The sequence below is a fragment of the Diadema setosum genome, chromosome 10 (genome assembly GCF_964275005.1).
Source record: "Diadema setosum chromosome 10, eeDiaSeto1, whole genome shotgun sequence".
Classification (NCBI taxonomy): domain Eukaryota; kingdom Metazoa; phylum Echinodermata; class Echinoidea; order Diadematoida; family Diadematidae; genus Diadema; species Diadema setosum.
The window spans coordinates 34,339,981-34,367,590 of NC_092694.1; the positions used below are offsets into that span (position 1 = coordinate 34,339,981).

Below are 27,610 nucleotides of genomic sequence, written 5' to 3' on the forward strand. Positions count from 1 at the left end.
TGGGTCAAGGCTTTAATACTATCTACGAGACATTGTGGAGGGATAGGGTTCCGTTTAATAGAGATTTACTTGAGTATTCAACCACCATCCTGAAGAATCATGACAGCAGGGAAAACGTAAAAAGACCAAAAAAAAAAAAAAAGAAGAGATTAGATCTACATCACTTCTGTTATTAAAGATGCTAGGTGAAAATTTTGCGCAGAACGGCCTTGTCAGTAATGGTTTGGTGATCTGTATGTGGTATCTCATAGAAAATGCCATTCTGATATTGCGCATTATTATTCGCTTTCACCAAATTTCCAAATTAACATTACAGTACACTTGCTCTATCAAAAGAGTACAGCAGTATCACATGTTTTGCTACACAAATGTAATTTCACTTCAGCTTTACTATTTAAAGCAGTTCTACAGCTGTAATTGGTATGTACCAGCTGCAATATAAAGGGATAAGGGAAAAAAAGAAGACAGAAATATCACTAAAGTTATAATACCCCTACCCAACTGTTGCCATGGCAACTTTCTTTTCATCACTGTTGACAAATATGTCTTGCACAACTTTACATAGAGTTGAACATGCTTGCAAAATTTCCTTTGAATTTAAAACTGGAGAAGTAGTTTGATCCTCAACAGACGGATTGGCCAAAAAGTAACCTTCTCTTTCTTTCTACGGCCCCAGTCACACATAAACACAGATCCTCAAGGATCTACACACTAACACGGTGATCCGGGGAGATCCGGGATAGTTTCGACCTCGACACGGATCTCTCCCGGATCACCCCGGATCAGATGTGGGGTGGTCCGGGGTGATCCGAGATGTCTATGTGAATGGAGCATTAGGGCAAACTCATGTGCAACCTCTCCCTCCTTTTGACCCACCTTCTCTTGGAACTTGGACTTGAGGGCCTCCTTGTTGGCCTGCAGCTTTACCTCCACCTTACTCATCTTCTCCGTCAGCTGCTTCTCGGTCACGGTCTTGAAGACGGTGTTCTTCTCGGCGACCTTGGCCTGGGCCTCGATGATGCGGGCATTCTCCTTGGCGAGCTGCTCCAGCATCTGAGTCTCGACGGACTGAAGAGAAGGAATTAAAGGGAGGGGAGGAGATTTGAGAATTGCAACACGTTTTAAAACACATACAGTATGTCCCACAAAAAAAAAATTCGATCGGATTTTCACATTGATAACACTCAATATGATTAAACTATCCAAATGCTACTTCAGGGTCTTAGAATATAACATCTTAGCTCTATTTTGCAGAAAATCCCATTCAATTTGATTTAAAGCCATCATAGAGAAATGTGAACTGTTGCAAAGCATGTCATGGGTCTGATTCTTCCAAGTTTAGCACTTGGATGCTCTTGGAACTGCATATAAAGGTGCAAACACAATAGACAGAACTTGGAGGGAAGAGAATCCTGACATGCTCCACAAAATTCCTCATTTCTCTTTGACCACTGAAGCAAATCGAATGGGGTTTTTTGAAAGATGTGGGAAATGAAATATAGTTTCATACCCTGAAATTGTATTTTGATTGATTGACTATTTTTAAAGTTATCAATGCGGAGGATCCCATTATAATTTTTTGGGGGACATATGGAATAATGGTAGGAGTATTGTTGAACTTAACTCTTTGTATTTCTTTGTTTTTGTACCCTGATACAGTGACAAAACTTGGCATATTAAAGGGTGTGTACAGTTCTGGTTGAGGTGAGGATTTAGCTTTTAACTTTTTGCAAGATATTCAGAAACCACTCTATGAGATGTCAGAGAGCATGCAATTCTAAGTGAAATGAAAATCGGTTTTGAAATGGCTGAGATATCCAAAAACAACGTGAAACAAAGAGATCCTAATACACTGTAAAAGGTGTGGCCTGGTGCCTCTTATTACTATTACTATTATTCCTACAATTACTATCACGAGCCCGGCCTTTTCTCAGAGTAAACGCAAACTGGGCCAAATGCGCCGCCAATTTTTGTCTAGCTTCCAAACCCTCTACCTGTACTATTTCGCTATTCAGGATATTAACTCCCTCAACGTCAAAAACTAGTAAAGTTTAAGGTGGTTTTGTCCTGCAAACTATTTTTTCCTTCAGCAAAGGCCTTTGTCCGAACGGCGACTTCGTCACCACAGAATCCAGTTGGCAAAGAGTCTGAAAACCAGACTATACCAAATTGCGTTTGTTTACAAGCAGAGCGCCACTACGAGAAAATATTGAAAGGTTTGAACCAAAAGCGCGGCCGAGCCCGGCAGTGTAAACGGACAAAATTGCGGGGCTCGGCCCCGCAATTGAGGCTGGGCTCAGCCGCGGCTCGGCCCAGCCCCGCACTGTAAATGGGATCCAAGTGAAAAACTTGTAAAGGTATAATTATCATGGTATCTAGGTCCTAACCAAACCACCTTAAACAAGGTGATTTTAAACGTCTCGACTTTTTATTTTCTTTGTTTTTGTATCCTGGTAAGGGTGAGAAACTTTAGATAACAAGGCACAATATAATCGTCAAGGTTTTTAGGTCCTTGCTATTACGAGGTTCAACTTTACTGATGGATAATCTAGCGGTAGTTTTCAGCTGATGGAAAACCACTTACAATGTTTCAGATTTTGTAATCAGATCTCATAGTGTGGGTCTTTGAAAAACTTAAGGGGAGAAACACTGTATCTACCAAAAAAGAAAAAAGAAATGCAAAAAGACTATTCAAAGTCATGACAGGATATGATCAAATGTCTGTTTAGATTTAATCTTTATCTGATATCAGTCTTGCCCCAAAGACTAGAGTTGATTGGCACTTTCAAGGGGGAGGGGGTCGTAAAGGCAGCATTGTGACAGCCGAGGTATATAAACTTGTCCATGTTTGCATTGATCATCAGTTTTGAGCTTTATCGAGGAGACTGGGCGTGGTGGGAAGGGTGTCAGGGCTAGAAAATTAAAACATTTCGAAATTCATTCAAAGGTAGATGAAGCCAATAAAATGAAGTATTGCTTCAATTTTGCAGTCCCCGATATATCTGAGATATCCAATTCACCATCACAAAAGCTTGAAAATGACAAAACAGGAAATCAAGATGTATTGAGCACTCGGTAAACAACTTTTATAGATACCTCAATTAAAAAAAAAAGTTTCTAGCGTGGAAATGGAAAAGACCAAGCAGGTTATTGTGAACTGGTTTGATGTCATAGGGGAAATAGAGGATAATCAAGCAAGAACTGTTTTGGGCAGATCCTGGAAACATTTTTTACGGTAAATGTCATGCATTTAATAAACAAAAATCACTGCAGGATCCACAAATATGATACAAACAACTCTATTTGAGAATACAAATCAAAGCTACAGTTGAATGTCTGGCACTGCCTCTACATGATGTGAAGATGTTTGAATTGTAGCATATTGCCAAGTTTGCAATTCATACACCATTGTACAGCAAGTACGTACCTCATTGCACACAACACCATTCTACACAAATATGCATCACACACGACATTCAAGGCACTTCTATCCACCATATTACACAATGAAATCTGCATAGCAGACAGATTGTAATAGGTACAATACAGTACCCCCTCCCCCCTATTGGAGCAGACTTCATTAGCATTCAAATCCGAATGCTGCCAATCCCTAGGGGCCACCAGTCCCCTGCTGTCACGGCGCTGTGCAATGCTGATCACTACTGTCGTAAAAGCAGATGGAATATACGTGAATAGTCAACCAGGAAGGCCACTTAGGGGTATCTAAAGGGGAGAGAGAGTGTGCGTGATATTACCTTGACTTCGCAAAAATCCTGGCTAATACCGTGGCAACTGCATTCAGTCACTCGTAGAAAGTGATGGATCATGGGTGGTTTACAACCTGCATGCGTAAGCATGGAGTTTACTGTTTAAAACAAGGAACATTCGCGGCATGAAATTTGCCATGCGAATCTTGGCTCCTCATGAAATTCTCGAAAATTTCATGGCCACAAAAATTTCTTGTTTTATGGTGTCATCAAATATCCTAATCACAGATCTTTATATTAGTAGGTCTGTGTATACAGTTAGCATATCAAACAGGCATTTTGGTACTTTGATGCAAGACTATCTGGTACTACATGAGAGCCTGATACAACCCTTCGACATCTGTATTTCCTTGTATTGTAGTGTCATATTTTGACACGCCCTATTTGGTGGTAACACCTGTGTGCATCATTCTCCCTTTCTCCTCTCCTAGTCATTTTTCATGGCAGAATGGCAGTTTATTCCTTAAAGGCATAATCTACCCTTTACAGACGAAACAAAAGCCCAGCATTAGTGCTGCAAAACAGTTCTAAAATGTGAGTTAGGGATAGAAACAACAAATTTGTAAAAATTGTTACTCTTTTGTAACCGGAATTTCGTTATAACCGTGTTCGTTATAACAGGAGTGCACTGTACATTCTCATATTTTCCTCCCTCTCTCTCTCTCTCTCTCTCTCTCTCATCTTAAAATCTTATTTTATCCCTCTCTATGCTGACTGACTCTCAGTACTTTTAATTTGTCAAGCTGCCTGCACTGCATCATATCAGCTTCCCCTGAAAACCGGCCCTCTCATGCCTTGGCCCTCTCATGCCTTGGCCCTCTCATGCCTTGGCTAGACACACCCATTCAAATGCAAGTGTCACAGCTGAGTGAAAAAACAGAAGAAGAAAAAAAAAAACATAATCACACACATTTACTTTCTCTACACATCGGACATCCATTCCTTAAGATGCTAAATTTGTCATGGTTCGAGATCTATGAAAGGTATTACACTTCAGCAGGGTGCTACATAAGCACTTGCCCATTTGCCCGGGGCATGAGACAATCAAATTTGGGCAAGTGTTTTTGAACAATGAGAACAAATGCTTGCATAAATTGGACAAACAAAAATGTTTTGCAGCCACCTTTTTTTTTCACTGATTCTCCCTAACAAACTCTCAAAGTCAACCATACAGAAGCCCAAAGATAATGGCTGTTTAGTGATGCAACACACTTGAAGTTAATATTTTATTTCAGCAACTTTCCGACACTTGCGTGAAGAAGCCCCAGAGCAATGCAACAGCAAAACTTGATCGTACTATTCAAGTTTCTTACTCCATTGTGTTTAAGCATGCAAACCAATGTGTGAGCACTGTTCATTCAAATGATATTATTTTATAAGGCCTTGACTTACACATGATTTTCTAATTATTTCTTTACATTTTGGAATTCCTTCTCAGGCAAGTAAAATTGATATTCGGGCAAATGTTTCCCAGCAAATTTGAAAATCTGCTTGCCCAACGGGGCAAGTTGTAAAAAAAAAAGAGTTCGATGTTGCACCACGTTCAGCACCAATTTCCTCACCCTTCTCCTCCTCTCAGCCTCCTGGAGTTTGGCGTTGATCTCGTCTAACGACGTGGTGCTCTTGCTCTTGGGCGGAGACAGGGGGCACTTGTTTGGGTCTGGCTCCTTGTCATCCAGGTTCAGTTCAAAGGAGACACCACCGGAGGTCTTTACTTCTGCTTTGGAAAACAATTCATGAATAGCAAGAATATAGATGACTGTTTTAAGGCTGGAAAAATAATTCAAGAGACTATTATAAAATCTCTGTAAAAAATCGTAAAATGCATAGCTACTTTAAATACTACTTGTAGAAATGCACTACAGTGCATTCATGTAATTACAGTATTACAGTTTGGCAGGAAAACATGACTTTAGTCTGGGCTTTAAAGAACAGAGTGCAAAAATGTTGTATCTAACACTACACTCACATTAATTGATGTCTCTGGGTCATTTTAATCATGCCAGCAACTATAATCGACATTAATGAAGGTAACTGTTCAATGAGCACCAGAAGGTAGAAATAGTCAACATAACGGATGGATACAGTTCATCTGATTTCAAGGTGAGATAAATCATGTCATTATACATTAAAAGGATTTTTTCTTTATGGGAACTGAACAAACCCACTGCAATGTATATCATTTGTATCTGAGAGTGGCAGCTCTGAATCAGACAGTTCAACATCCAAACGGAATAAACAAATACAGTAAACTTTAGGTGCGCTAATGGATCATATGAAATATCCATCATAAAAATCTTTGAGAGAATAAAAGAAATTTTACAAAAGAGGAAAAACAAAAGATGGATATGACATACGTGTCCCTAAACTTAAAGGTCCAGTTTACCTTTGGGAACAGTGATTTTAAAATGTTCACAATATTATATTTGATGCATATGTGTAGGTCTGTTGTATCACAAAACATCCTACTATATCAAATCGTTGCAATAAAGCCTAAAATATAAGGAGATATCAGTATTTTTTTTTAATAAACTATAACTGTAGACGGTTTATTCTGGAAGCATTCTTATTATAACTATTGTTCACATTTTGTGCATTTAACAATACTTAACATCAATTAAAATACGGATTCAAATTTTTACGGTGGTTGTTTCTATCCCTAACTCACATTCTAGAACTATTTTAAAGCATTAATGCTGGGTTTTGTTCCATCTGCAAATGGTAAATTACAAATGTATGTTTTTAAATATATCCCACAAACATCTGGGCTGAAACCACAAAGATAATACTGTTCATCAATTGTCATTAAAAGCGAAAACTGCCCAATATGAAAATGAATGCAAGGCATTTGGCGTATGAAGGGATTTAGATCAGTGATGCTATCTTCATAAGATATGAAAATAGTGTGACAGTGTCTACTCAAGTCAATCTTTTCTTTTCTTTGCCTTTTTTTTTTTTTTTTTGCTTAATCTACATGTAATATTCTTCCTACCTAGGAAGAGAAAGAACATTATATCCCTTGAATGCCATACCTCTTCAGTATTACCTTTCCACTGTAATAGTGCTATTGTACTTGTAGGCCCTTCGATGAGGCATGTTTGCTTATGATGGATACTTAAGGGTTGTTTGAGTGTTTTTTCCGTCACCCTTTTCTAGTCAGATACACTGTACATGTGGTCTCTTTTTTATTTAAAGGGGATGGCTAGTAACCGATCAGTGGGAATCAGTGGGAATGCTGGGGGATGATTGTTCCAATCCTTGTGGGATTTATTTAAGAGTACATTATATATCTACTGTTGTGTGAAAATTATTTGCTTCAGAACGGTCTCATATTCAAGTAATGTGCAGATTAATGCCCCGTCACTGACCCGGGACGCTTACCTGGAAACATTAAACTGCACATTACTTGAATATGAGACCATTCTGAAGCAAATAATTTTCACACAAGAATAGATATATAGTGTACTCTTAAATGAATCCCACAAGGATTGGAACAATCATCCTCCAGCATTCCCACTGATTCCCACTGATCAGTTACTAGCCATCCCCTTTAATACAGACAAATATTGAATAAGTATTGCTTGCTTCAACTTAGTGCCAAGCAATAAAAACTCTAACCCCCTTAAAAAACAAAACAGAGAAAAACAAAAACAAAAAAGTATGTTGAGATACCACTGAACAAAGCAAAGACATCATGAAGTTACCTCTTTCAGCAGTATTTTAATACATACAACACTACAGTATGTGTCTGATATTAACCACTTTACAGTGAGTTGCAGAAAGTGTGTGCTAAACACAATGACCAGGTTTATGTAGCAGTGACCCGAGTCTGTACATGTACTTGCTAAATATATGGAAACAGCACATTAATGAATGAATTTATGAAAGGTAATGTTTGATGAATTCCTTTCATGATTCGCATGTGGAAATTTTCATGACTGTAAGAGTGGGATTCTGAACTATACATTTAATACAGTTATATACATCCAAATACAAATTTAGATTTATATGTGTACAGTATGTACCACTAACATTATAAAAGATACATTTATGATTAAACATGATATTTTACACTATTAAGAAGAAATGATATGTTTGATAAGTATTAAACTATTCTAGTATAAACTTACGAATGCAAAATCAAAGGATTTTCATGAAGGTCAAATCATTTTTAAGATGCTAATTTATATTGATTGAAAGCTAGATTATTAATACTTACAAAAGAATAAAACTCTAGCTAGAAAAATTATCTAGCTATCAAGTGTTTTGTCGCCTTGACAAGTATTCAACAATTAAGGAATTCATACACAAAGGACAAGACCCAAGAGATTTTAAATTAAGAACATCTTTTCTTCACAGAATAATGAGCTTTCTCAGTCTATATAAATGTCAGACACCAGCAAATTTGCAGGCAGTCTTTATCATTTCAGTATCTTCAAAAATCAGCAAAGGTCATCATATTTGCCCTTCAATTAGGCTAATTTGATCACTATCACATAAATCCTTCCAAAAGCCAGCCATAATTTATGAAAAGTGCCCAATGCTGGAAACAAAAAGAATGTGAGAAAGAGAGAGAGGTTATCAAGTCTCATATTTCTTGTGACACTATTGGGAAAGGTTGCCTTACGCAGAGCCGGCAAAATAAAAATCCAATGGCATCGTGTGTGGAGATAAGCTTTTGGAAAATTGGATGAGACTCAATGAGAAACATGACGCAGCTCCGAGAAACGATGGGCCTCGAGAAATCTAGGGATCGTTAGGGGTGATTGTCGATCCGACACTGTGTCGACGGTACCCAGACACTCCCTAATGGCAAAGAGAGCGAGTGGCTAATATCTTGTCATCACAAATCGCTCGGAAGCAGACAGCAGAAGGTTGTATGTGTAGCCTTCCTTCAGAGACTCTGCTTTTATATCATTTCTTCCTCTTTATGTCTCTCCTTTGTTATAATAACACTACTTTAAATATGATGATTGTCCACTAATATCCACAAATACAAACATTTTTATTATACATGTGATACACTACCAGTAGTGCCACATTTAATACATTTAATGCAATATAATTACAGTCAAACCTGTCTATAGCGGCCACTCAAGGGAGACGGGAAAAGTGGCCATTATAGACAGGTGGCCGCTACAGACAGGTAATCCACCTTTGTGTGCATTGCTTACATGTACATGTAAAAGTATGTGTACAATTGTACGTATGCACACGTGTGTTTCATGCAATAAACCATGCCAGTGTATATGAAATTGTTGCTCAGTAGTATGTGTACTATCATGAAGAAAGCTTAACACTAGTGCATTATTATGACTGAATGAGGGACGACTGCAGCGGTGGTGATTACTGAACCTTGCCCGCACGGCTACAAAGCAGAAAAACACACTGAATTATCGGCTCGGCTACGGCTCCATTAGGTTTTTGGCCGCTATAGACAGGTTAAAATCTACTGCGGAAACAAAATTTGTGGCCGCTGGCCGCGTTACTATACACAGGGTCTTTAACACTGCTTTTCTCTCGGGGGGATTTTTCAGTGGCTGCTATAGACAGGTGGTCGCTATAGACAGGTGGCCGCTAAGGCAGGTTTGACTGTACCAGATAGTAACACATGTGTGATGTACAGACTTTGCCAATAAGAGTGAATTATCAAAATCCTATATGAGGGAGGTACACACACACACACACAAACACATGATGTATTAGCATTGTCAGGCACATTAAGACTACGCAATACACAGCAGATGTGAAACACACTGATTCAATGATGAAACCTACAGTTGTACAATGGTGAATTTGAAGACGTCTGACCGAGCTTGCAAATGGTCCCTTTCTCTTTTCAAATACAATGTAGACTGTAAAACTTGTATTACATTGTACAACAAGAGTGTTATGTTTGATATTCAGAATGGGTGGCAGTGGAACACCTTTAGTAGTGCACTCAAACTTGCATCGCCGGTTTTGATTCTGCATCGCATCCAGTTTTGATTCTTCAATGCATCCAGCATTATGTGCGGAGTACTAGCACCAGTGTGGTTTCCTGCTGACATTTCAAAAAACAAAACCCCACGGGGGATGGGGTGGGTGGGGTGGGGAGAGGGGAGGTAAAACAACTTAACAAATAATAACGGGACTACAGATGCTCAACCCCTCTTCTGTGGTAATACCACGCATACGACAGACTTGTCAGCTCCATGCCATGAAAAATTTATACCCATACCTTCAGTCTGCGCTACTTCATTAAGAATTGAACACTTTGGAAGAGTGTAAGTGTACAAAGGTGTCACGAATATAATGTGTTTCTTGTCAATACAAATGGCCTTGTCATCATTATAGACCATGGGCCTACAGGATGTATGCCCAGTCAGCACTTATGGGTTTATCTCATTGCTTTGTTGCAGCCAAAATTTCCATCCATTCCTAACTGCTGAATTTAAAAAAAAAAAAAAAAAAAAAAAAACTTATCAAAATCAATAGCACATATCATGCACCTTTTGTTTTTGTTGTGTGTGTGGTTTTTTTTTTTTTTATCTTGACCAAACTGAATAGTCAGGTACACCCACACACATTAAAATCAATTTAAAGAAGATGATACCCACAATGTGCATACAGTGTACAGTACTCTGAAGAGACTATTATTAGTAGAAATGATGTACAGTTGTATCTTTTATATGGTGTCCACACATACAGTTGCACTGAAAATCAAAGTGAGATTACAAATGCTGCTTTCCAGCTTTAGAGTACCCCAAGAGTATAAAAAATAAAGATAGAAAAGCCATTTTGGTGTGCACAGTAAGGAAAACCTACAAATACACACGTCTGTATTAACTTGTATACATGTACATGTACACTGACTGTACCATGTTTAATAATAGTTATTGTACAAACTTGTTGACTTACCATTTCGTTCCTGCAATTGTTTCCATTTTTGTGCTATCTAAATCAGCCCATTACTGATGAAATAATTGAGGCTATCCATGGCACAGAATGGTACGTATAAATACAAGGCTAGACATTAACTTCTATGAACAATAGCATACGAGTTGTACGTACATGTTGTCTACTCTTTTTAGACCTGCGTACAATACAAGAAGGTAATATGAATGACTTCTGCGAGAAACTTAGTTTTCACAATCAAGTGACACTGAAGCAATATGTTAAATCATCTCTGTCCAAGCAATATCAAGGGTCATAGCATACCCTTACAATTTCTTGGCATTTAATACATTGTAACTTTCTCTCACATTTTGCACTCAATATGTGCTGCAATGCTACAACTATAAACACAGAATATACCGGTAACTTTTTCAGAGACAACAGGAGGGCATACAGTTGTACTTGCACACAAAACACTCTACAAAACACCCAGTCAACATCAGCACATGCTGTGTATAGATCTCCTGCACACCAGGGGTGGTATTCTGAACACTGTTTTATATCTGTTGTAACTTTTGTTGTAACTTGTGTTGTAAGTCTGTGAGTTACAACACCGCTAAAACAGTTGTAAATCGGTATTCTGAAAACTGTTTTAACGGTGTTGTAAGTCATGATAACCACGCCCATCGCACTAATCATATCCAATAGGAAATATTGTTAAAAGTAGCATCTAAGACATTTCAATCAATAAGATTGCTCCCTTAGGCAAATGCGCCTTGCTTAACTCTGCGCGTTTTAACAAGCGCTAATTCTCTGGCGTGCGCACAAATAGGACAATGGTATGCGCAGGTAAAGAGAGCCAGAGATAAAATAAAGTTACCACAGGGGACCGTTTCATGAAACTTTTTGTCAGTGATTTACACTGACAACTGTTAAAAGCTACTGAAATCCTTGCGTCTGATTGGCTGATAGCAAATTCGTCGGTGAAAACCTCCGACGCACTCGTTGATGAAACGCCCCCAGAAGCTTGATCATTATGCCTTCTTACCGGTTTTGACGTATAGTTGGTGCAGTAGGGGATTCGCAAAGCTATCTCAGATTGAGTCTTTTTATTTGAAATTTTGTTTAAAAAATAAGATATATGGCGTTCATAAGAGGAACCAAAATTTCGTGCTTTATGGGGAACTAGACGCTTCTAAATTAAGTTAAGCCCTTGCAATGCCATGTTATTATTATCATTATTATTGTTGTTGTTGTTGTTGTCACTATCTTCACAAGATATCTCTTGGAGATCATTATCACGTCAAGTTCCATCATGGAACCTTAGACTTCTAATACTTTTCTTAGGATTCGCGCCATCCCCAGCAATAAATATTTTTGAAACACCCAAAGGTATACTGATAATGAATTCTTATTGGTGAAGATAGTGAAATCATATTAAAAAAAATTAATATTTTGAAAGATATTTTTGAAATGAATAGTGCTTAAAACAAGTTAGTGCCGACGGTGCCGGTAACCTTTCTGTTCATGTGTTTGTGTTTTTATATATTATGTGCATAATTATGCTACGCGTATGTACTTGCAATGTTACTGTTACCAAATTTTGTATTGTGGAATGAATTTACATTTTGTCAAACTGCTATATCATTTGCCTTTCTGTACATGCATTGTTTTTATTTTTCGAATATCTTTTTTATTTTGAACTCGCATACCACAATATGGAGTTGATGAATAATCTCACTATCTAACATAAGTTAAAACGAAAGTTACAACGAAGTTATAACACCCTCCACCCTGTTTTATCTCAGAAGCATAAATTTGCACAGGGCATGACTTACAACAGAAGATAAAACAGTTTTCAGAATACCGTGTAATCTAATGGGTGTTCAGGTTTGCGCCCACCGTTACGCGCGTGCGCATACCCTAAGACAATGGTATGCGCTGGCAAAGAGTGCGCAAGATAAAACACTAGTTACAACAGAAGTTACAACAGAAGTTACAACAGAGATAAAACGGTGTTCAGAATACCGATTTGTTACAACAGACTTACAACAGAGATAAAACGGTCTCAGAATACCACCCCAGACTTCAATACGAACACCTTTCGTTGCACCCTCCCAATCAAAAGGATAGTAGAAATCAACGCAAGGGATACACATTGATGAACTGTGTACTCAATAACCAATCAATGAAGGGAAAATTAGTGTCCACTGGCTCATTATACGTTATGCAATAGTTGTCACAACAACAAAAAAGTGCGCACTCTGCTAGATTAGGGCCCTTCCTCTCTGCAATTAATTTGCATAATGGGCTCGGCAAGGCTCGGATTTACACATTCAGCCTATGTACCTCCGAGGTGTGGCAAGCACACTCTGTTTGCCATTTAAAACGTTTGTCTCGATATAGACGTTTCACGAGTGAGATCTACAAGTGTTCACAGATGCACAATGGCGTAAATTCTGTATCTGACAGATGTCTCAAACAGTTTGTGACACTGTGGCAAGATTTCTACAAATTTGCATGGAGTCACAATATTGTAGACTATCAAGGGTTTTTTTACAGTCTGCACGAGCTGCCTTTCATTTTTTTAATTTCTTTTATTCTAAGAAAGATTTGAGGGGGTGCGCGCCTGGTGCAAAAATATTTCACAATTGGAGACATGTATAAAGAAAACAAATTAATTGTATCAGCATGGGCACTATACCAACTCTAAATCCTGTACTTGCACTTCCCCAAACCCAAGTATCACTGCAATACAACTGTTGTTTGTGTCATTGTACCCTTCTAATTCCCTCGACCTCTCTCTGTACATTTACGGCATGCAGCTTCTTCCTCTTCTTGTTTCGTTGAATCAGTTTTGTTAAACTGCACTGTTATCCCTTTGCTAACCAACGGTTTTAACACACATTCTCTGCACATATAGTGTATGAATCTTTTTGTTCTATCTTTCCTTTTTTGGAGGGGGTGCTGGATTGGAACATGAACACAGTGCAGCATATAGGAAACCATTGTTTTGCAGTGTGCAGCTTTTGCAGTGTTAAGATTTTATGAGTAAAAAGACAACACCAATATTTCCAGAAGTAGCCTACTGTAGTACTGTGTGATTTATTGCTATTCTAGATCCAAAATGTCACTGTGTGCACTTTGTATGAAGACACTTGAGATATTTTTCATCCCTTTCTCAACCTTTAAAATTGTCATCAAACTACAACTGCATAATTGCCAAAGTACAATTTTTCATCCTACAATCTGTAGCTACACCTAGAGACAGCTTGCCTAGAGGTTGAAATTATCGATATACACTGTACTGCCCTTTAAAAATTTGGAGTAAAAGCACAGAGACGTGACCTTTAAAGGCAATGAAAAAAGGAAGACAGATAAAGCAAAGGTAACACAAAACTGTGACTGAAACATAGACTAGATTATCTGAGCACTGTAACTGACATTTCAAATATCAAAACCCTATTAAACAAAGCACAGTCAATCTTTACAGTAACTCAAGTAACTATATAAAGTTTGGCAAGGAGAAAAAAAAAAACCAGTGTACTGCCATCTATTGTTCAATGACGGCACAGTACACAGGCAAAACAAAGCACCCAAGACAATAGGTGACATCGTACATGTACCAGGTACATGTACAGGGTATGACAAATGGAGGCCATGTCTCCATTTTGGACTGCACATTCTCGTTGGTCTACAAGCCTCTTTGGTCACAACCATGGCACAATCAAGTCCCCACATTCAAATTGGTTGAAAGAAAAATATGCAAAACACAGCAGCACATAAAACAACAAAGCCAAAACCCTGCCTCAATAGCGGTGAGTGGTGAACCATCAAGAGCGTAATGGAATTTAGCATGTTCAAGTGTGTGAATTCATTCCATGACCAAACGACATTGTACTGTTTACAGTCCAAGCAGTGTATTTAAAAAGCATGATCAATATAGTACACCATAGAGCCTAAATTTACATGAGGAAGAGGAGAGGTGACTTGGCTACTAAAGTACAGAGACCAGCTCACAGAGGGTTCATTCACAGGTCAGGGCAATGTGCTATTGCCTTCATACATAATTTACATAAAGGCTTTAATCTTCACGATGTCACCCTATGATTGGTTAATTGACGAGCCACAAGATTGACTCTGGACTCCATGCAAGGTTGTATCAATAGATATGAATCAAAAGCAAAGTAATCACAGGTCTATTCAAAATATAAAGTTCACTGACATCACTTGTTTTTTGGATCTGGTTTTTAGTATGAAAGATTGTTTTTTTTTATTTGGGGCTTCTTTTTGCTCTTTGGCTACTACAGAAGGCAATACCAGGGCCCTGCTTTATGAAGAGTAATAACTGATTATATAGTTGATTTCTAAAGTCTATAGATGGCAGCCTGTGTGGTAAGGGAATTTACAATTGATTACATCTTTTGATAAAACAGGGCCCAGATCTGAAAGTCCAGTGGCAAGAGATTGGTTTAGATATGAGGGTGTCAATCTGCAGATAAGTATTAAAAGACTTTTAACATCATTCAGAAATTCTATGTGTACACTGTCCACTATCAATGTCAGTAATACCACACAGGATCCCTTGCAGTATTTATGAAAATGATAATAAAATGAAAACACACATATGCATACTCTTGAAAGCTTCCTAATCTATTAAAGTGTCCCTCTCTCCTGACATTCAAATCAGCAATTTAAATAATGTGGCAAAAAAAAAAAAAAAAAAAACCAGAAAAATCATATTATGAATGATTATTAAAGTGTCAAAATCAATCTACCTTTTTGACACACTTACAAAAGAAAATTACATTCCGGCAGAAATCCTGCTAAAATTACTTCTTTGACTAAAACCGCTCGGCTTCCATGCCATGAATTAACTAGAAATGTCGCTATGGCGACTGATGCCTCCGCCATAATGCATGATTCTCCAAATAGGTGTATAGTACAATGTCTTCACAATGTGTGATGACAGTTTCACATAACTGGCAAAATATTGAAATGACAGGTTTGTCAGAAATATCTTGAACGTTCACTTTCCTTGAACTGGGTTTGCTATGATTGTCTAAGAGTGCAGGTACAAATATTTAGGGAATTGAGAATTTTTACTTGACTTCTGATGGACCCTTTTATAAGTTTATGCATTGAGTAATTTCCAAGGTATGAAGAAAGACTGTAATTACAGTACAAAATAGATTATTTGGGGGGCATTGAAACCTGGCCTTTGACATTTAACCTTTGACCTTTGACCTTCTAGCTGGAAATTTCCCGGAGAATCTCCATTAGGTAATGCATGTATATATTAAAGGGACTGTACAGTACTGGTTGAGGTGGGGATTCATGTTTTGAACATTCCTAAGTGAAATAATGAAAAGCCTCTTATGAAATATGAAAAAGCATGTAATTTTAAGAAGGATTCAACGTTTATTTGATGAAAATTGGTTTTCAAATGGCTAAGATATCCAAAAAAGTGCTAATAATAAAAGGCGACATGCCACAACTTTATTAGGATCTCTTTGTTTCACCTTGTTTTTGGATATCTCGGCCATTTCAAAACCAATTTTCATCGAATAAACTTTTGATACCCCTTAGAACTGCATGCTCTTTGACATCTCATAGAGTGGTTTCTGAATATCTCGCAAAACATTAAAAGCTAAATCCTCACCTCGACCAGAACTGTACACACCCTTTAAAGGGTGTGTACAGTTCTGGTCGAGGTGAGGATTTAGCTTTTAACATTTTGCAAGATATTCAGAAACCATTCCATGAGATGTTAAAGAGCATGCAATTCTAAGGGGTATCAAAAGTTTAGTTGATGGAAAATCAGTTTTGAAATGGCTGAGATATCCAGAAACAAGTTGAAAAAAAGAGATCCTAATAAAAGGCATGGCCTGTCGCCTTTTATTATTATCACTTTTTTGGATATCTCAGCAATTTGAAAACCAATTTTCATCAAATAGATGCTGTATCCTTCTGAAAATTACATGCTCTGTCATATTTCATAAGAGGTTTCTCATTATCTCGTTGTAGGAATGTTCAAAACATGAATCCCCACCTCAACCAGTACTGTACAGTCCCTTTAAGTTTTTAAACTAATAATGCAAGCATTGCATATACTAGTATATGAGGGAAATAGTAACAATTTTGAGGAGTTGACCTTGACCTTTGACCCCTGACTATTGACCCCTGACCCCTAAATTCCCTAGATAATCCCTGCCAGTCAGTACATGCGTATGTACCAAGTTCCATGAAGATACATTGAACCATTTGCGAGAAAAGTGATATTACAACATTTTCACCTAACCTTTGACCTTTTGACCTTTGACCTTATGACATGAAACTCTCTCTGGAGAATCTTTACGCAGTAGTACATGTCTACACTAAGTTTCAAGAAAATACCTTTGGGCATTGCATAGATATGGGGGAAATAGCAACATTTTTAGCATTTGACCTTGACCTCTTGACCTTTGACCTCTTGCCAATGTCCCTAAAATCTACTCAACTAATTGTCCCATCATACATCATCCTTGGACCAAGTTTGGTGAAAGCTGCTTCATCCAGTTTTGAGTTATCACATAAAGAGATAAATTTTAGGATTTGACCTTGATCTTTGACCTTTGACCTCTGTCCGATTTCATTAAAAAACTAATCAAGTAATTGCCCCATCATACATCATCCTCTGACAAAGTTTGGTGAAATTTGCTCCATCCAGTCTTGAGTTATCGCGTAAACGGATACAATTTCACGATTTGACCTTGACCTTTGACCTTTGACCTTTGGCCAATTTCACCCAAAATCTAATCAAATAATTGCCCCATCATACTTTATACTTGGACCAAGTTTGGTAAAATTCCAGTCAATATTACTCAAGTTATCGTGTAAACGAAAGCGGACGGACGTACGGACGTACGGACGTACGGACGTACGGACGTACGGACGTACAGACGTACGGACGTACGCACGGACGGACGGACAACCCGAAAACATAATGCCTCCGGCACCACTTCGTGGCGGAGGCATAAAAATGTGAAAAAAAAAGCTTCTAAAATCCTCAGTAGCATCAAAACCACTCTACATCTTTACTTGATCGTAAACAACCACTTCCCAACCACCCCCCCACACACACAAATCCACTCTGAATAATGAACATTCTGAAGTCGCAGGTGTGGAATGCACGGGTAGAATGGGTTCATAGGAAGGTCATGGCAAAAGGAAGAGGGAGGGGCTCACAAATCTAAAAAAAGGGTAGTGTAGGCCCATCTAACGTAATGTGAATAAAATGCAATGAAGCTGATTTCCCAAGAGCAGAGAGGGACAGCATGCACTTATAAAATACACGCACATGCCCTTTAAAACATTTAAACCCAGCACTTTGAATGTCGGTATAACACAAAAGCATTCAATAGAGAAGAATATAAAAAGTTGTTCTTTTTAGCTATTCTTTTTTTCTTGCATATAATAAAAATGAGCAAGACGATAAAAAAGCATTAACATTTACCCTACTATATATGCATCTATAACATGCAGGGCTAACCATAAAAACAAAATGGTTGTATGAGCCCCGCCCACAGTTTGCTTGATATGCAAGGTGCTTTCTTTTATAGTGTGTGAGCGTACGTGTCTGTGTGCATCATGTTGCATAACCCTGGGTATGAAAAAGTTGTAACAATGTGTGTTTACACTTGTATGTAAGTATTGGGTTAGGGTGGGCAAACATAGTATTATGTATGATTCTTTTGCCCATATCATCCATACGTACTACTTTCATAGCACTTTGCAAATAAATCAAGAACTGCATAAAACTTAATTTCTTTCAGCGATAAGAGGTTACATAGTGCTTTGCAAATTAACTTTCAAGAACAGCGTGAAATTTATATATATACCATAGTTTCTTTCAGAGTGAAGGGGTTTGCACTCACAGAAATGTCGCATGGGAAGGGATTGTAAGTATGCAAAAGTTTAATATAATTAATTTCTATTGAGGTTTGATAACCATGACAATTTTAAACAGTTTCTGATTTGTTTCTGTTTCTTCAATCAGGACAATTGAAATAGTAGCATTTAAATATTTACTACTGCACAGATGTATACATTACCAGTTGTACAAACACTTGTATCTCAAAAGTGTGACCAAAAAATGAAAGAAAGAATTCAAATTAATTTCTTCCATTTTTTTTTTCAGTGTTATGAGAATATAACATGCACACATTATTATGCAATTCCATTTCAGCAAGCCGTTGCATGTTTCACACAAAAATACCAATGTCAGGAGATCACAGACCCTGCCATTAGCGGCATTCTGTGGCAACACCTTTGGATATTCTTTGCTCCTCCCTTCCTTACAGTCAAAGGTTAACTACCGGACCCAATTGAAATACTGTAGCATTACTAGTATATCTCCCTCTCCATCTCTCTCTCTCACTTCCATTCACGCATCGACTGAATGGCAAACTTATGCACGAGGAACATCCAGCGCCCCCTCGTTTTTGTCTCTGGCCCCCACATCATTTCTTCCGCCAAGAAAGTCATTCTCGAGAGTCGGCTGTCTAGCAAAATATGCAAATGATGCCGGCCGCTGACGTCTCCGGGTGTACCCAGTGCTCTCAAGAGCACTTGCGTAAAAACTGCAGCGAGTCACCGTGTATCACGTCTTGTAGCCATTTATGCTCGACTTTGTTTTAGCTATGGTAGTAACCGTACACTTTCATTCACGTATCTTCTTCTGGCAGAATCTACATGTAAGTTCACATCTAAATTCTAATTTCTATTTAAAGTAATAATGGTAGTTTTTTTGAACCATGACATGCCAACTGTGCAGTCTCTACACAGTCCTGCTTCTGCCCACAGCTACTATGGGACTCTGCTCATTACTTATTAAGAACATTGCTTGATTAACTAAAGATACCTGTACAGAAAGGTCAGGACTTGCACATCAAGTCAACAATCACTTTTGTACTACAAGTACGTACAAAAGCTTTGGACATTCTGAAAAACAAAATCTCATACAACTCCAATGGAAAGTTTCGTTTTTAAGCAATACACTACTAAATTTCAAAAAAAAGAAGAAGAGAAAAGTCATTTGAATTCCAATGATGTATAAGTGGTACACCCTGCAGAAAATGAAATGGAAAAGAAAAACAATGTCCCTCCCCCTCCCCCCCCCCCCCCCCCGACACACACACACGCACCAAACCTGTCTAGAGCTGAATGTCAAACAAAGGTTGGCCATGTAGTACAAAACTGTATGTGTACACTGTACATGTACTACTGTTTTGGCAGGGTGTATAGTGATGCTTTCTCTTTTGTTTTGTTTAATATCTAAATGATGATTGCAAATGTTTGCAAACTATGTTCTCATTTTACTTCGGCATTGATTCGTTTAATCTTGATGTACATATCTCTTCATACAGAAATGCTTCAAAATCCATACAAGACATTACCTCAACCAGGAAATGTCATGTTGCTCGACAACCCAAAATTAAAAAAAAAAAAAATGAAAACTGTACACTGACTTCTCTTCTTTATCAGTATGCTATATCCCTGCTCTTCAACTTTTTCATTCTGCCTGAGGTGTTGTTTTCATTGACTGATTTCGAGTGACCTTCTACATTAGAATTTAACTACAGTAGTGGCAAGCAGTCCTTGCGGTTGCTTTATAATGTGCTGCTGTGAACCTTGATGTAATTCCTACCAAATCGCTCAAATTACTTTTCGCTTTAGTCATCGGTGAATAATGCAGGCATCGACAAAACTAAATGAAGACAACAAACGTTGGTATGACACCGTCAGTGACTCATATGTCACAGACAGGCACTGCAAGAAAAAGTGATTAGACAGGAAATAAATTTTTTCACAACATTGTATGTTAGTCAGCAGATACATGTAGTCTGAATTCCGTTGGGTCAGAAATACTCATTCCATTACTTTGGAGTCTATTCCTTCACAAAAAAAAACAAAAAAAAAGTATGGTAAAAGGAATAAGAAATTTAAGTATTAAATCATTTTGTGGGTATGCAGCAATACAAACACAGTATACAAGGTGGTAACTCTTCACTAAAGGGGTGGAGGTCAGCTGAGGAATAAAAGCTTAATTTGCTGTTGTCGCTATTATCATTGCTGTTGTTGTTGTTGTGCTGTATCAAATGTCATCTACAGATTAGGCTTGATGGATGAAAGGGGAGCCCTGCAGCATGTGCCTTTAACCCATTGAAGACGAGTCCCGAGGATACTCGGGCAAGTGTCTATGGGAAATGCGTGTTGTGGCCAAGTCGGCCCCTCCTCAATGGGTTAAGAGCTTTTGTCGATATGCTTCCATCTTGGTAATCAGTATGAGCAGCTCAGACAGAGTACCACAAGAGGCCTCATCTTCCATCAGTCGTGTGGAGCCCACGCAGTGTAACAAGTTCTCCGCAGGATTCTCAAATCTCAGAGGACTTTGTCCCAGACAGACCACTTCCCCCTGGGTATCGAGTTAAATGGCATTCGAGTTGATATCAATGATACATTTTACCACTTTGCAATTTGATAAACCTCACGTCAAATTGCACCAATCACTGTCATGATGTATAATGCATGCGCACACGTCGAGGTACACTGTATGCATGTACTGAACACACACACACTTTACACACATGTACAACCACACACAGACACACACACACACAGACACACACAGAGACACACATGCAAAATGTACACACCCAGAGGCTACGGATTTATAAAAGAAAAAAAAAAGAATTGAAAATCAGATGAAAATGAAATGCAAGTGAATTCTCAGAATACTGTTCTTGTGGGTGGTCGGGTATCACTTCTGAGTTCATATCTTCCAAAGATAGCGGGGTGGGAAACCGCAAGCCGCGTATTTCATTTACGCTTCACTGGCTGACTCATTTCCTTTCCCCGACTCAACACAACGACTACCTTCAGCAATCACTTTTTTTTCCACCCCTAATGAAAGTCTCACGTCAAAAGTGGCTTGCAGTGCCCAGGAGAATATGATGCCTGTTAGATTAAAATATCTCTTTATCTCTTTCTCCATTATCTCTGCTCTCTGCATCAGATCTCTCTTCTTATTGCTTGAATTATATTCTCTCTCTCTCTATGTATATATATCTAGTATATCTCCATATCTTATCTATGTATTGATCTAATCATATCATTGCTCATAAAATTATCTGGCACTTCCTTTTTAACATCTTTACAATTTCGTGTTATTTTAGTTTTATATCAATATACAACACTCTCTCTCACACCCCATCCCGCCCCCTGATAACTTTCTAACATGTCCTTTAAAACAACGCCGCTATAAATACGTACCTCAGGGGTGTACTTGCAAAAAAAAATCTTGTAATAATTTACCAACTATTCTTTTGTTTTCTCCCTTGTGTCTTTTTATCTCAAGGTCATCCTGTTTTATTAAAAAAGCCTCTCTTTCTCTCAACCCAGTCATCTACTGTATATCCCATAAATTTAGCAAATTTAATATTTTGCTTATCAGGACTTCCCGACAATTTCGCGAGTTGTTAAATTTGCGATGGTAGAATACAGTTCTGAACGGAGCAACGAGTCCTGCACTTCACATTCATATCCAGATCAGTTTCGAATGTCCTTAAATTTGCGACTAGCATTGGACTTGCAAAATTTGTGAAAATTTATGCAAAAACCTCACAAAATATTTGGCATATAAAATATCATACTGTATACTTTCTTTTAAAAGTATAAAGCTTGACATCCATTCCAGCTGTTCTTGGTCATCAAGTCCCTCACTGTGTCTCTGTCTTCTCTCTTTGTTGTTGTTGTTGTTGTCGTCGTTTTGTTGCCTTTTTTGTTTTTTGTGTTTTTTGTGTGTGTTTTTTTGTTTTTTTGTTGTTTTTTTGTTGTTGTTGTTGTTTTTTTTTTTTTTGAGGGGGGGGGGGGAGTATGTCACACGATATGCCTGTCTAGCTACATTGTTTCTATCTATGTCTTCTCCTTTAATACCTCCATGCATCTGACTGCTTGTCTCATTCTCTGGACACGATAGAATAATCTGCTTCCTTTGTCCATGTTCAAAGATCTCAATGGACAAAGCTTTCCCCCTCCCTGAACCCCCCCCCCCCCACCACCACCTGCTCCTTTGTTTCACTCCTTTAGCTGCACATTTCTTTCAAGGTTGTATGCACACATGTACCGTAAGCCTGTTAAAGTGCCCCGCCCCCCATTTCCTTTGTGCTTGAGCTCTTTGCTCATGTATTTCACACACATGATACACACACAAACACACACACCCTCTCTCTCTCTCTCTCTCTGTTCCCCTCTCTCCCCGCTCATCTCCCGTACTGCCATTAGGCAGTGGCTATCTATAGATCAACTACAAGGCCACTGGTATGCCCACAAAAAGTGCAAATCCCTGGGTCAGCTCCGTGTCTGAGAAACAAAACAAGGGTTTCCATAGTAGCCAGCCTCGCAAAAGCTCGACTCTGCATCAATGAAGCCACGACTGCACAGTCAAATTAATTTTGGGCACCCAAATAGCACACCTCCGATGAATCTCTTTCAATTACCACATCCCCCCATGCATGGATTCCAACAGATGTCACTTTCAACTGGATATTCAGAGCAAAACACCTTCTCTTTCAACACATGAATGAGTTATAACAAATTGAAATGATGATTAAATGTGATACAGTTTCCGTTTTTGAGGTCCATATTAATGGCAATACGTGACGTGGAGTAAAAGTGTATTTCATCAGCACCAAGAGCCTTTTTTTTTCTTTTCTTTTTTTTTTTGCTGTTGTCTCTCTGCCCTGTTAACGGGGATGGCTAGTAACTGATCAGTGAGAATCAGTGGGAATGCTGGGGGATGATTGTTCCAATCCTTTTGGGATTCATTTAAGAGTACATTATATATCTATTGTTGTGTGAAAACTATTTGCTTAAGAATGGTCTCATATTCAAGTAATGTGCACGATCATCCCGTCACTGTACAGGAATGCTTTAAACCTTGAAACATTGAACTGCACATTACTTGAATACGAGACCATTCTGAAGCAAATAATTTTCACACAACAATAGATAATATATAATGTACTCTTAAATGAATCCCACAAGGATTGGAACAATCATCCCCCAGCATTCCCACTGATTCTCACTGATCAGGCACTTCACTCTTTTTCAAAGCAGCATGATGCATGAGCATACTCACAATTTATGGATAATTCACATTCAAATAAAGAATGAACTTGTGCAACACAGGTGACAAGAACGGTCTGTCAATTGGCAATTCAGCAGGCATTCATGTCATTGTTTTCTTATGAATGCATTTTACAAGCAAAGTCTTTCTACCAACGTTGCTATTAAAATAACAGGCTTGCTGTCAGGTGAATGTGCTAGTAAGCACCATTTACAAGTGTTACATGAATAATCATTACACCAGGGATGCTCATTGAAGTGAATTCCAAAATAAACATGCCTGCCTGTACAATTGACCTTTTCTGCTCATGCACTCAGTGGAACTGTAAATTGGCTTACTGCATATTTTCTCAAGTTTCTCTTCCAACTCTCTTTGCTCAGCTGCCCCCTGCTTTCTTACCATCATCCCCTTCCCCATCACAAAGTTGTCTTGTTTACACGCAAAAAAGGTGACACATTTTTTTTCTTCTTCTTCTTTTCGTGGAAGATATCCAGGAAAGGTGCGGGACATTGTCATTCCCGGGTTCCGGCGGGTCCAGTGAAATCAACATGAGTCAGCGCTGTCTCATGGCGGCGGCGGATTGTGATGAGTCACGCCATTTTTCTCACGCACACTCACTGCCGCCTCGCCACCCGAGCGGGGCCCCCTGTGTCAGAATCCTAAAAGTTGCGTCTCGCAGGAGCGTCACACACCGATACATGTTCGGAAACGAATGTCCGATACCTTGACAACGCTTGCGGGGTCTTAAACATGACATACATCCATGATATTAAAATCATGAACACACTATTTGAAATGGGGGGGGGGGGGGGGTTCAGACTGAGTGATAGGCAAGTACAATGTATCAGTATTGCAATTTTTTATATAAAAAAAAGAAGAATTACATGTTGCACAGCCATAACATTGTGTATACGTACCATGTGCTCTACCCTCTTTTAAATTTAAGGGTGGATAGCATAAAGCATTCATACAAGATGTGATGAATATGAGAACAAAAATGAAGTGTATTTTGCAAGCATGATGTTCTGAAAATCCATTCCAATTCAGGTATGATCAAGGTTGATATTTCATGCAGGGCGATGGTTTCTCACAAGAACCAAGTGTGGCTTTAATATCCATTGCACATTGCAGGGAAAAGTACAACAGGATAGTATTAAAAGAGTGTTGATCATGGCCTTGCCCTTTATCTGAGAGTCAATGTAATATTTAGACCATTTTAATCTAAACAATTTTAGTCTTTGTAGTTTTGTATTTTTTCCCTTTCTTTATATGGCATCAGTTATTAAACAAATGTGAAACCTGAAATTTGACTACACATGTAAAACATTTTTTTTGACAATTTCAATCAATTCTTAAATTTGCAAGTTAATGAATTGCCTGTGATATTACTGTTCATTTGTCCTGCATTCTATTCTTCTTCTTCTTTTTTGATTTCCTTGAATTTTCATACTATCACATCTGTACATTCAAGGGCATCTGGCTTTATCAAAATGGATTCAATCACAGCATTGTGCACACAAAACTTCATATTACATAAGAACAGGATACCAAACTTTGTACAAAAACACTCAGACATACATAAAATCAAATAAAAATGAAATACTTAGTATTCCCCATATTATACATGAACGATGGACAAATCAATACACACACATGCATCCACGCTGAAATACACCCCAACAGTTAGCACACAGATCATCCTACAGAAAAGCTACACTGTACATTATTTCACATCACACTCTATGAAATATGATGCTCATGAATGTTCTTTACCAACCAATGGAATCGCTGACCCTCAATCAAGTTCTTACCTGAAGGCATCTTGAAGCTGATCTACAGGGAAAAAAAGGGCGCTGGTCTCTGGGGCTACAGGATCGTGCTTGCGCTGGATTTTCCTCACTGCACCAAACAGCTCGATTGCAGACGTTAGTTTTCAGCGACTGTAGGGAGACGCACCGTCACGCCAAACGAGGGAACAATTGAGGATCAGAGAATAAGGCACAAGAAAACTCTCGCCGACGTCCGCGGTTCCGCACGAGGCAGTGGCAGCCAACACCTTTCCTGCTCAACGAAGTGATCTGCAAATGATAACGGAAGGAGCAGAGATGGGAGACGGGAGAGGAGAAAGGGAGTGTACACGTACATTAGGAGCGAGAGCGAGCAGAGCTGAGGGGCGAGTCTGAGTCATAACGACACCCGCATCTCATCAGCATGTCTGATTACGTTCAGGAGGCAGCGTGGTCACTGCGGGGAAACGGAGATTTGCAATTTTGTGCCAGCACCCACGGGCCACATGTGTGTGTGTATTCATGAATGCTTTTTATGTCCTTTTTCATTTGTGTCCATTTGTGAATGTGTGTGAGAAAGATGGAGAGTTTAAGGCAAGTTCATCAGGGGGAAAAAGAAACAACACACTGCTTATGGCCTCCCAAATTTTCCCCCCACATCTTAGCCAGATATTAGACCTAAAGATTGCACGACAGGGGTGGGGCTTGATGAAGGAGGGGCACTCAGTGTAGAGTTGAATGTCAAGCAGTTCTATCAGTGTATCCACCAGAGATGCTCTCTGCATAGACACTACACGCCATGCAATTAACATGAAAAATCATTTAATTAACTACTGTTCAAAAGCAATTTCTGTGTATACAGACAGTATACTTTTCCTGTTGACTCGCTCTCTCTGGATCTTTTTTTTTTCTCTCTCTCTCTTTATCTCTCTTTTCCTCTCTCTCTTTCCCTTTCTCTCCTGTATTTTTCGTTGACATCAAGTATACAAGTCTAGATCTTCTTCCACAAATCATTTTTATTTTCATTTTCCTCCAATAAACCATTCATCTCCTTCCATCACTATATCCAAGCATGATCAGTTCACAAACAAACCATCAGAATTGTAGCAAAATATTATTGATTTGAGATCTTAATACTGGCAGTAAATAGCAACTTGTTAGCTCTACACAGACTTTCACAGACAATGTCTTTACAAAACATTCCATCACAGATTTTTTGAGAAAATACTTCTTTATGTCGCACTTGCAGATATTAAACCTAGCAAAACACTCTTCATGATTTATAAATCACTTCTCACACACTTCTCTTCTTTCTGCCTCATTTCACCTTTTTCTATCTTATTAATTTTTTTTTTTTGTGTGTGTGTGTGTGTCTTCCCTTCTCTTGTTGTCTTGCTTCAGCAACTTCCATGTCATGTGTGATGAATAGTCAACAGAAATGACCTCAATCTGATGTCAAGAGTACCGTAGTTGATGTATGAAATGTTGAATGAATGAATGCCCGCCGGAGCATTACAGGAGGGCTGTGAGTGACTTCAACCATCCACCCAGGCAGACTTTGAAAATGCCACACCTACATCATTACACCTCATCTGTTCAAGAGAAAAAAAAAAAATCATCTCAAATCCACTCTCAATTCCTAAATAGCGTGATAAAGAAACCTAATATACACCAATTCGGATTTAAAACAAGAGCTGTAAACTGATATGTCCACCATACTGTGGGTGGGGGGGAGGGGCCCCATTCACATTAACCCACATATAGCAAACCATGTCACTGGATGTCAGTGTCTACTCATGTTATTTTGAATACATAGACACAAAGACAACCATTGACAAGCATGGACACTGTAAAAGGCAGAATAAACCATCTCAGTCATGATTCCCATATATGTGCCATTTACATCCAACTCAGGGGATAGAAAGAGGATGCAGTGGTAAAATGTGGAAAGGGTTACCTAGGAAAACATATTCCTATCTATTGTAGTCATGCACAATGCAATTCTGTGATAC

At 38.6% G+C, this 27,610-nt stretch overlaps 1 protein-coding gene across 2 annotated transcripts in view; it reads right to left on the reverse strand.

Moving 5' to 3' along the window:
- Positions 1 to 27,610, reverse strand: part of LOC140234072 (stathmin-like) — a 47,957-nt gene that overhangs the window by 5,796 nt on the left and 14,551 nt on the right. The window contains exons 2-4 of one of the 2 annotated variants that reach the window (XM_072314153.1): positions 25,623 to 25,889; positions 5,330 to 5,484; positions 877 to 1,068 (exon numbers count right to left, since the gene is read on the reverse strand). In XM_072314153.1, coding sequence (XP_072170254.1) covers positions 877 to 1,068; positions 5,330 to 5,484; positions 25,623 to 25,632 — 357 coding nt within the window. In that variant the 5' untranslated portion in view covers positions 25,633 to 25,889. Of the gene's footprint in view, positions 1 to 876; positions 1,069 to 5,329; positions 5,488 to 25,622; positions 25,890 to 27,610 lie in introns of both variants that reach the window. The other variant, XM_072314151.1, reaches the window with a different exon arrangement.